At 37.9% G+C, this 12,010-nt stretch overlaps 1 protein-coding gene across 50 annotated transcripts in view; it reads left to right on the top strand.

The window, feature by feature from the left end:
* NEB (nebulin) overlaps positions 1–12,010 on the top strand; it is a 165,676-nt gene that overhangs the window by 151,494 nt on the left and 2,172 nt on the right. For 11 of the 50 annotated variants that reach the window (XM_088661312.1, XM_088661329.1, XM_088661345.1 and 8 more), the window contains 13 exons: positions 207–299; positions 735–827; positions 1,507–1,599; positions 1,988–2,080; positions 4,039–4,131; positions 4,641–4,733; positions 5,133–5,225; positions 5,640–5,732; positions 6,815–6,907; positions 7,239–7,331; positions 10,061–10,168; positions 10,827–11,010; positions 11,735–11,827. In XM_088661312.1, the coding sequence (XP_088517438.1) occupies positions 207–299; positions 735–827; positions 1,507–1,599; positions 1,988–2,080; positions 4,039–4,131; positions 4,641–4,733; positions 5,133–5,225; positions 5,640–5,732; positions 6,815–6,907; positions 7,239–7,331; positions 10,061–10,168; positions 10,827–11,010; positions 11,735–11,827 (1,315 nt within the window). The remainder of the gene's footprint in view (positions 1–206; positions 300–734; positions 828–1,506; positions 1,600–1,987; positions 2,081–4,038; positions 4,132–4,640; positions 4,734–5,132; positions 5,226–5,639; positions 5,733–6,814; positions 6,908–7,238; positions 7,332–10,060; positions 10,169–10,826; positions 11,011–11,734; positions 11,828–12,010) is intronic. The other 39 variants (XM_060279842.2, XM_060279848.2, XM_088661474.1 and 36 more) reach the window with 15 other exon arrangements.

A 12,010-nucleotide genomic window follows, 5' to 3' on the forward strand; every position in this document is an offset into this window, starting at 1 on the left:
TTTCCCCCCAGAGGCATCTAGAAGTGGAAACATATGAACAGGGATGGCATTTTGTGGGGACACGTGTAATTGGGCAATTTTATACTCCCAATGGGCAATGTCCAAATAATTATATGCAACGTTAAGTGTGTTAATTAACATTCTGCATTGCAGAAAGGTTTTCAGCTACCTTTTTCCTTACCTTTGTGGCTGTTTGTATTCTGCAGGTTTTGTACAAGGAGAATGCAGGGCAAGGAACCCCGATACCACTTACTCCAGAGATAGAGAGAGTCAAACGCAATCAAGAACACATTAGCTCGGTATTTCTCAATGAAATCAAACCTACCATAACAAAACTCATCTTTTTCATAAAAAAAATAATAACAACATTCTAACGATCATCTTCTACATTCTGCTACATGCCATTTTCATGACTCATTCATTCTGATGTGTGTTAACATCAATTTACAGTTTTATGCACTTTTAAAAAAGAAATAAATAAAACAATGGCAATAATACCTATGATCTTCAATAAGTTTAACCCTGTGCTCCCTTTGCACACATTCACTTCTCTTAACGTACTTCTTCTGACTTTGCTTTTCCATTCACATTTTAATGACTACCCTCCCCTCTTATTCTCCTCTTTTCCTTTTCGATACTAGACTAAGCATGGGATTTAAACACGCGCCGTTAACTACAAAGTACTAGCCAGTATTTTTGAGTGTCTTTTGTGGATACTTTATTGTACCTCACAGGTCTCCTACAAAGAAAACTTGGGGACAGGAACGGCAACTCCTGTTACCCCAGAAATGGAGAGAGTCAAGCGTAATCAGGAGAACGTTAGCTCGGTATATCACAAAATATCTATAAATAAATCCTTTTAACCACCGCCACACTCTGATCAATATATTTTAATCCTTCCACAAGCTTTTGAATCCTTCTCAGCTCCTTATCATTTTAATCCAATCACTAAAATGTCGGCCTCTGAAGGAAAAAAAATTAAAGCACTAACTGTGACATATATCTGCAGTGGGTTTTCCTTAGCTCTGTTTATTTTTCTTACCCTATTCACTTCCCCTCAAGTGGCAATATTATTTGTTTCAAAACAAATGATATTCAGAGTGGATTCAATATATCCTTATAACAGGAAACATTTTCTAATAGCCTTTGGCATTTGTGTTGGTGCAGTGCAAACTTAGAATAAAACCGTAACCCCACTCTTAAAAATAGAATAATAAAATGTTATTTATGCTATTGTAGTCTTTCAAAACAAAACGGGTAGTTTTAGGGTGTGAAAATAATAATAATGCAGCTGTCTAAACACAATCACAAATTGTGATTTAATCCATGATAGGTGTTTTAAGTTAAAATATGCAGTATTTTTCTCTGTGTGCATTCTTTTTGTATTTTGTGATGTTTTTAAAATTTCATAAAGCAAACCAGAAAACTGGATTGCATTCTCTTTCTGATGGTGTATCTTAAGATGTGCCCCTTAATTTTTGTTTTTGACACTTCTTTATCCCACAGGTCTTGTACAAAGAGCATTTAGGGACTGGAACCCCAACACCTATTACTCCAGAGATGGAGAGAGTCAAACGCAATCAAGAAAACATTAGCTTGGTATTTTTGTCACAAAAATGCCCTATAACATCATTCCCAAATAAGATTAACCTTTCACGTTTTGCATAATTAAACTTGATTTTAGTACCCTCTGACAATTTCCTCCCCTTTTTATAGCCTGAGTTTTTGTCATTCTAGGTGGAAAAATATTAATGCATTTGAATAAACTTGGTCACAGATTGCAACTTGCTGCATGATAGGAAGTGTTTGAGGTCAAAATATAGAGCATTTCTTTCTCTATGTGATTTTTATTTTTTGATTTGTTTTTCTGGCCTGTGTTTTAAACACCATAAGACAAAACAGAAAATTGGATTGTGCTACCTTTGCTGATGGTGTGTCTTGAGATAAAAAAAAATATTTTTGTTTTTGACACTTCTTTGTCACACAGGTGTTGTACAAAGAGAATTTAGGGACTGGAACCCCAACACCTATTACTCCAGAGATGGAAAGAATCAAACGCAATCAAGAAAACTTTAGCTCGGTATTTTTGTCGCTAAAATGAGCTTTAACTTCATCCCCAAATATAATTAACCATCTTGAACCTTAACCCCTCCATAACATAGCTATCTTGATATGATTTCAGCCTATTTATTTCCTTTCGAGTCCCTGAATGGTGCTGAATTTGCTCCCAGCTCATTGTGAGCAAGAACAGAAACCATATTGAACAAGGCAATTTTTGCTCTATGCATTCCAACCAGATTTAAATAATATTAATCCTATCCCAATATTCCACATTAATATTTTTTAATCCTGCAATAAAATTCTAATTAAGAAAAATGCAATTTTTCCCACAATGTACACATTTCTAAACATATTCAGTCCCAAAATACATACTTTTTAAAAGATATGTTGAGAACTGTTTTGCAGAATTTGGAAAAGTGTGAAATATGAAATATTTCTTAATCTGCATGTTAGTCTGGGAGGTGTGACTCATGTCATACTATATCAGAATTCACCAATATCTAATTTTCCAAGCATCTCTAGGGCATAGGGATATGGGGAGCGCAATGAATGGGTGCAATAAAGCTGCACCTTAGCCTCCCAACAGCATCCGTCTGCACAGTGTCAGAAGAATTGAGAACAGGAAAACCAACTCACCTTACCTCAGAAACAAGAGAGTTGCATGCATTAAAGAAAACTGCAGCTCGGTAGTTCAAATATGAAAGTTCCATTTCAACCCTTTAAAAACTAACTTTTAAATCTTTGTTTCAGGTTTGTTCTGTTTCCATTCATGCAACCGACTTCCAGGGAGAAAAAAATCTATCACCTTCAGCATGCCCTCCAGCCACTCTTTGGTCTCCAATTCCCATCATTCCTAATTCTAGGCTGTGCTGGCTAGGGCTAATGGGACTTGAACGCCAGTGTAGGGCACATTGTTGGCAACTACTACTGATTGTCATTTTCCTATTGCCTTCTTTTTTGGCACAAAAGGAATCAATAATTTTGGATATTATTAACTGCTCTTCTCACTGTCCCGACCCTATCTCTTTCTCTGTTTTGACCTTCTTGATTTTGATTTTTTTTTTTTAAGTCACTGTTTGTTTCTGTGTGACATTGTAAAAAGTATATGGTCTTTCTCCAGCTGGGTTGAACAAGTAGTGCGACACATTTTCAGCCAAAAATGCACTAGAAAAATTATTCTGCAGCTACTATTGTTGCATTCCTTCCGGAATAAGGCAATGGAATCATTTGGATCTTATGAAATAATATTTATACTCAAATATTCACCATTGAATCGGTCTAAGCTTGCTGTTACGCTATATTTCTGCTTGGGAAATCCATACTTTGTGATATCTTTCTCAGTGGTTTCTTTGCTTCTCCCCTGCCTTCCCTTGCATTATTTTGCCAAGGTGAAGAGAAACCTTATCCACAACCACCGGCTGACCTCACCAACATGGCTCGCTGTAAGAAATGGCCAGACACATCTTATTATGAATCCCTAGCCTGCCCCACTGTGATGTGGCACACACAATTTAGAAAGTGGAGATCTGCAAAAAGTAACATTACAAAACTCCCGGTGTAAATCAAAGCTTAACCATTCATCCTCAACCCAACAACCAAAACTTTCCGCCTCGGTATCCCAATTAGTTCCTTGGGTACAATCCACCAATTAAGCATTTCTAAGTCCCACCACTGTCAACAGTAGCATTAAACCCATTGACTCCCGCCTCCTAAAATCAGTGGGACTTAAAAGTACGTAATTTGGCTAGATTCATACACATTGGGAATTACATGAATCCACCCATGTTTGATATGTAACAGGATGGGGGGGAAGCATGAAACCACAGGAAATATATTGTGGAAATGGGATATCACCTACAGGCTCATACCCAGGAGATCTAAGACCATATTTCCCCCCCTTTTTTGCAGATCAAAATTAACTGTTTTTTTCCTTCCTTATTTTTTATTATTTCTGCATTCCCCTTTGTCATCATGCAGGTACTATACAAAGAAAGCCCAGGGGCAGGAATCTCAACTCCTGTCACGCCAGAGATTGAGAGAGCCAAACACAACCAAGAAATCATTAGCTCGGTACTTCTGGGGAAACAGTTATTTTTAATTCTGTTTTGTAATATGATTAACTCACCCCTGCTCTCCATCCCAGCTTCTTCCTGCAGATGGAGTAATATACCCCTACAGTGAAACCTCCTCTCTGTCTTTTATTTTCCACTGCAGGAGAATGTCACATCCTGAGACTTTTTAACCCTTCTCTTCCTTTCAATCTCTTACACTCACATTCCTCCCAAACGATAACAATCTGTTGTCTTTCCCACATCAGTTGTTTTGCATTCTATGCATTTTATACATGGATGCAAAAAATGCCCATTATTCAAAAGCATGATCATGTATTAAAACAATACTTTGCCCTTGTTTTCCCCAGACAAAAATAAGTGCTTATATGCATTGTTTTAAAACTGTAACCCAAAACACCCTGCAGAATAAATCACAACCAAATCAGAACTCTACCCCTCATGCTTCAATAACAAAAACATGGCAATTCATTTATTGCTGGTTTATTTGGCTGCTCTTCTGTCCCACAGGTGTTGTACAAAGAAAATGTAGGGAAAGCAACTCCGACCCCTGTCACTCCTGAGATGGAGAGAGTCAAACGCAATCAAGAACACATTAGCTCGGTATTCAAAAGAAGACAAGCAAAATACCCCACAAAGACCTCAATTCTAAAAAATAACATCAAACTTGTTAATGATCTATGCTTTCTAACAAAACAAAACAAAACAAAACGTTCTTAGCGTAAGAACTCTCCCCTAAGTTTTAACTCACCACTACTAGGACTTACTCCTTTTTATTTTTCAGCAAACATAGGATTTCAGTCTTTATTTTCTACCTTTCCAACTTCCTCATCCTACTAGACTGTTTTCTTACATGGGTCCTCTCTTTCAGATGACACTAAAATCAATGGCTAGCTTTACTGGAAGCCGGTGTGATCCCAGTGTTAACATTTACAAACTATTAATATTTATATGCAGTCACTGTCACCTTATGATTTATGGATACTCTTTTGTATCCTGTAGGTTTTGTACAAAGAGGAACTGGGGAAAGGTACCCCAACGCCTGTCACTCCTGAGATGGAGAGAGCCAAGCGCAATCAACAAAACATTAGCTCGGTATTCAAAAGAAGATGGGGGGAAATTGACCAGAATGGTTTACCATAACATTAGATGTGTTATAAAGCTCCATGCTTCCTAATCAAATATAGCACCCAGTCTCACCTCTTGGCATAATCACCCTATCTTCTGAACTCCCTTTACAACCTACGCTTTAACATAGAAGTACTATGAGTTGGCTTACTTTCATGTTTGGTTTGTATTTATAATACCTTTCCAACTTTCTCATCCTACTAGATTCTTTCCCTTTATGGGTGTTGATTGATAGGTGTCTCTTCCAGGTGACACGGAAATCAACAGCCAGCCAGCTTTCCTGGAAAGCTGGCATGATCCAATGATTAACATTACGAGCCAATAATCTTTGTTTACAGTTTGCCATGATATGATTTCTGGATACTCTTTTGTATCCTGTAGGTTTTGTACAAAGAGGGATTGGGGAAAGGGACTCAGACACCTGTCACTCCTGAGATGGAAAGAGCAAAGCGCAATCAAGAGTACATTAGCTCGGTACATTTTAAAAACAAATATACATATTTTAAATAACATCCTAACAAGCTGTGGGAATTGTTTCCCCTCTAGTATCTAAAACTATACTTTTCTTCCTTAAGTAAGATACTCCTATTTATTTAAAATACTTACATTTTACTCATAAAATACCGTTAATCTGATATTTGGTATTTAATAATCTGACCGTAGGGTTTTTTTTATAACCTTGCAGTGGTGACTACAGGACTCTATCCAGACAGTGTTAGACCATATGATTTCTGGTCCACATAACAAATTTCTTGATAAACGAATGTGTAATAATGAGAAAAATAAGAATACTACAATTGCTAAATTATTTTGATTTAACATCCCATATGCTTATGAAATGGTGGTTTCATAAGATGTCATAGGAAATCATGCTTAGGCAGGAACAGACAACATGCTTGATGCTGTTACTTTCCAAATTGGCACAGAAAAAGAAAAAGGTATTTAAAAGAAGCTTTCCCACCCTCTCAATATAAATCTCCATAGAATTAAGCAGTCAAAGGGCTCAGTATTCATGAGTTAGGACTCAAAAGTCAGGAACACCCTTCAGTAATGGAGCAACCAACACCAATGTGAAAAACCTGCTGCCCGAGTGATCTTCCAACAGCACACTGGACAAAAAAAAAAAGCCTCAGGTAGCTAATGAGAGACACAAGATACTTTGTAATTTGGTAGTGAAAACTAGGACAAGAAACTGGACCATGAGTTTATATGTGATGACTTCCCCGGGCACAGCTATTATACAAAGTGATAGATGTTGCCTACTGGATAGAATCCTGATCTCAAAATAATACATTCCTCTTTTAATTATTTTACCTGCTTAATTCACTGTTGTACATCCTTCTCCTTGGATTTTGCCTTTCACTTGTACCAGGACAGATCAGTTTCTATTATGTGACTTTTTTACACTGGTGTCTAGTTTTTTATTATAATTTTTAATTGTTTTTGCAAAATGCCTACTTTTGAAGTGCCACCCCGGTTATTATACTTTCCCTTCAAACAATAGTTCTATTCGAATTATATTTTTGTGATTTTTGGATACTTTTTACAATCTTTAGGTTTTGTATAAAGAAAACTTGGGGCAAGCAACCCCAGCGCCTATCACTCCAGAGATGGAAAGAGTCAAACGCAATCAAGAAAACGTTAGCTTGGTATTGAATTTTTTTTAAAAAATACTTTAAAAAAGCACATCAGATGTAACCTTGTCCTGCATCTATTTTATCTCAATCTTATCCATTTTCATATTCCTAAAGAAAACACTCCTTTTAATTGTTTTTTAAATTCTTTTTCTTTTTCCTCCTCCCACCCCCCTTTTAACAACTTTTTAACAACTTTTTAACAAACTTTTTAACAACTTTGTTTCTTGAATTCTTTACCCACCTATGCAGTGATGATGGTTAAACAGTAACACAACTTAACACAATGGTTCATCAACAATAATCTAATTCTTTGATTTCTGGACACTTTTCTTGTATGCTGTAGGTGTTGTACAAAGAAAGCACGGGAAAAGGAACCCCGACATCTATCACTCCAGAGATGGAGAGAGCTAAACGCAATCAAGAAAACATTAGCTCGGTATTTTTCAGGAGAAATAAAACTCTCAATGATCTAGAAAATATATAACTTCTTCTTTTTTAACACCTTAAAAATATAATGCTGTCCCTACTCAATTTAAACACTTTACCTAACTATTAACTTTATTAATATTATAACTTTATTTTGACATTTAAAATACTAAAAATGTCACCTAAAATATGTTTCTAATTGTTTCTTATTCCTAGTTACCGTATGTAGAATTTACATTGTAATATAGTTTAAGGATTTCTAAGCAATCACTGACCTCAAATAACAGTTGAATGGTCTCTAAACATTTTGTAACATCATATGTTTACTATGTTTTTAACCAAATGAAATGGCGTTTGTTCTGTGTTTTTTTAATTTTTCTTTAAAACAGCCGATAGTCTACATAAATACAAAGGTCCAAGCTGGTCTCCCTAGCTCAGGGGGGAGGGGCGTAGCAAATGCTTTGGTCCCAGGCCTACAGAGAGCAGAAACTTACTGTACCAAATGAATTCAAAGGAAAGGGGGAGGTCTATTTGCATATTTCGTACAAGTTTCCCCTTTTGTACTTAACTGAACTGAGAAGCCTACTTCAATCTTAAATATTTTCACAGCAAGATTTACAAAGAGAGAGCCAATTGTTGAGCCAGTTCAACAAGGACAGCACCAGAGCTGACACAATTAGCATGACAAAGAGGTGGTCAAAATTACAGCTTGCTTTCTTGTCCCTGTTCTCATCCAAGTTTGCACTGAAGGCTAAATGACCTAATGTGTCCATTAGTACTTAATTGATGGCAACAGTTGCATGCTGGTTTTGCAGGATCTAGCCAAATAAATGGTTATAGAGAAAATCAGCATAGTGTGGCAGAACCTTATGGGGTGGGTTTTTTGTGGGGGGTGGGTATTAGTACATTCTATTTAAGTTAATTGATGCTTAAGTTCTATGGGAAATAAAGCTGCCGGAGACAGCAGCACTAACCATTGCTTTTCTTCCATCTCCCAGGGTCTATTTAGGGCCGTTAAGTCCCTCTGGCCAACCATCTCCTGGTCAAGAGCCTATTTATGTAGGAGGGACAACTGAGGACAGATCTACACTTCCTTAAAATGTTAGAAATGCTATTAAAATGTGACACCAGAGGGCACTGCAAAGCAGCGAGCCACCGGCAAAGGGAAACTGCCATTAAACGTTATAGAACGTTATATTTTATGTTTAGAAGATCAATCTAGATCCAGCCTGGGAAATAGCTGATTTGATACCATTTTAATTCATATGATCTACTGCTGTGTCTCAGACAGAAAAAACAACAACAGGTTGTTTGGGGAATAGTTGGGGAGTTGCATTTTAAACAGAGTCATACCTCGGTTTAAGTACACTTCGGTTTGAGTACTTTTAAGTACTCCGCAGACCCGTCTGGAATGGATTAATCCACTTTCCATTACTTTCAATGGGAAAATTCACTTCAGGTTAAGTACGCTTCAGATTAAGTACAGACTTCCGGAAACAATTGTGTACTTAAACCGAGGTACCACTGTACAGAGAATGAATCTGTTTGGAAAGCCAGGAGGACGAACGGATACCATTTCTAATCAGATTATATATGTTTTTCTATACAAGCAACTGCTGATATGACCAAGCGAAAGGTAGGGTACGTGGAAAGGATGGACTCTTGACATCACTACCCACTCATTTGCTGGGGATTGCTTGGGGAGGCCACCGTCATACATTTCTGGTGAAATTTTACTGTAATGTTCCAAGAGTCATTGTTGTCTATGCAACTGTTAGCTGGATTGCTACCATGCACTCCACACGGGGCTGTCCTTGGTTACTTTTTAACAACTTCTGCTGGTAATCAATGCAGTGGAGGTAGAGACACTTGATGGGAGTAGGACACCTAGAGCCCATTCTTGTGTTTTATGGTCCGTTGTGTCCCTTTGTTTCTTTCTAGACAAAATTCAAGGTGCTGGTAACAGCCCAAGACCCCCCTTTTCTTATATTCCTTAATGAGAGCAGATCATCTGTGCTTTGAGTTGCCACAATAAGGGCACGTAGAAGAGGTCTCTTGATGGCTGCCATGGGACTGTGGAAGTCTTCAGCCTGAGCATTTTCTAGAAGTGCTATACAATAATACACTGGAATGAAGGCTTACATCTTTAAACTGGGGTTGCTTTCAAGTTAAGAGTATTTCTCACTTAGTTAACGTTTTATTTTAGGAAGGACTCTGGGTCAGTGGTAGGCTAAAAGTACATGCTTGAAATGCAAAAGGTCCCAGGTGTAAGCGCTGGCCTCCTTTGTTTAAAAGGAGGAGATAGCAGGTGCTGTGAAAGACTTCCTTTGCTTGAGACCCTTGAATTGCTGCAAGTCAGAGCAGGCAAGACTAGGCTGGAGAGACAAATAATGCGACCTGATTTAAGGCAGCTTTCTATGTTCTGTTATTTTCTTGCTATTCTTTTGAGTGTTATGCTTCACCTAGTTATTGGGGTGGGTTTGGAAACTATGTAAATTAATAAGGTAATGCTCTTACATTAGCCTTCTAACCTTCTAAGGAACACAATTTATAGTTAGTTTAAAAAACCCCGTGGCATAATCTTGTGATGAGCCCATCAATAGTGATCACATCATGTTTGCATCTGCCTTCAGCACTTCTTCATTCATGTCTCATTTCTTATGTCTACATAAAACCTCTCTTAAAATCTGCTCTCTCACTGGCTGGGCCACGTTTATTCACATCTTCTCATTTTGTTAGGTTCTCTACTCTGATAGTTTCCGGAAACAAGTACAAGGTAAAGCAGCCTTTGTCCTGGATACCCCTGAAATGAGACGTGTTCGGGAGACGCAGCGACACATTTCCACAGTAAGTATGGCAGCCAAGAAACTGGCTGCACAAGTAAAACCAGTCGTGGTGACTTACTTAGCAGTGCTTAGTATGCCTTAAGATGAAAACTGTTCCAAGGCACAAATTAAATTAAAAAGCAAATGCTGAGTGGGGCTAGATGATATATTGTCCAAAAACTGCTTTGAAGCCCATATTATATCAGTTTTATAATTTTTGACCTGGCAACATACTGCAAAACATGCTGTGCGCGCACACACTTTGCAAAAATAAGCATGTGGAGGGAAACTTTGTCAGCCAATGCTTCTCTTGATTCCCGCAGCCTGTTAACTCTGCTGGCTTAGCTCTCCCCAGCCTCCTGCAGGGGACAGCAAATCACAAGAGTAGGCAGCAGCAAAAATCACAATGCAGGGGGGGGGGGACCATGAAGCCACCATCCTTATTTCAGACATCGTGGTATTTGTATATTGTGATGTTTAGCTGGTGACATATCACAATGTTGAAAACCAAATATCGCCTAGCCCTAACGCAGAGATCAGGTTTGATGTCACAGAAGCTGCAAGAAATGGAAATATCTGGTGAACACAGTGAAGTTTACTTGTATTTATATTTCTGCTTGCCTTCTACAATTAATGGCATGTCCATTCCAGTTACCCATGTCTTATCTTTAAAATTCCAGGTGAAATACCATGAAGACTTTGAAAAGAGCAAAGGCAGCTTCACACCTGTAGTTACTGACCCCATAACAGAACGTGTCAAGAAGAACATGCAGGATTTCAGTGATATTAACTACAGGGGCATTCAGAGACGAGTTGTGGAAATGGAGCGAAAACGGATAGATCAAGATCAAGAAATGAATACAGGTACTCTCGATTTTATGCTTTGGTTTTTCCCTCTGTAAGTGAACTTTACATAATGGTCACATAGTTGACAATATATGTAGAAAATTATTTATAGTGATGTGTGATTTCACATCATAAACAATCAAACACACATTCTTCTGCCTTGTTAAATTGATACTGAATACACCAGTCCTGAATCCCATGCTTGTAATTGTTCCCAGTTAACCAAATCTTCTTGGACAATTCACTTCTTCCTTACCTTTCATATTTTTGAGGACAACACATATTAATTCATGAGAAAGTGCCTTATACTGAGGCGGTCCATTTGGCCTACTATCATCTACTCCAACCGCTTATCTGTACCATTTAAGGCTGCATTGTATTTGCACTCCATGTGGGGCTGGTCACCTCTGGCTATCAGTGGTGCACCAGGCACACATCCTTCTTACCAGATACTGGAGAAAGTACATGCAAACGATACATTCGACAACTGTGCTAAGGGCTCTTCCCTAATGGTGCAATTTTTTGTTGTTGCTGGTAGGTCAACATTGTTAAAATGTAAAAGAAAAACATTCTTCCCCATTCATTAAGCATTCTGGTCAAGTCACATTTCAGCTGTGAGTTGCAAAGCATTTCCTAAATTAATTTTTTGCTGTGCGGATTCCGCAAATGTTTGTTTTCTTATACCTTTGAAGTCAGAGGCGAAGGATAAAGCTAAAATATCCCACCCGCCTGTCTTCTGCAGATCTTCGTGTGTGGCGTACTAATCCTGGATCGGTCTTTGACTATGACCCAGCAGAAGACAACATTCAATCTAGAAGCTTACACTTGATTACTGGTATGTTTTGTATCCTGTAGCATTTATGCAAATGGCTGTGGATGGATACAAGCCTTTATCCTACAGTTTTAATGCTTTAAACACTCCACAATGTAACTTTTCATTTTGATTTTTAGTTAATTTTGCCTTTGACCACGTACGCTCCTCCTCAAGACATCACTGTAAATTTCTTCATCTTTCTTC

The sequence above is a fragment of the Zootoca vivipara genome, chromosome 1, assembly GCF_965207765.1.
Source record: "Zootoca vivipara chromosome 1, rZooViv2.hap1.1, whole genome shotgun sequence".
NCBI lineage: Eukaryota > Metazoa > Chordata > Lepidosauria > Squamata > Lacertidae > Zootoca > Zootoca vivipara.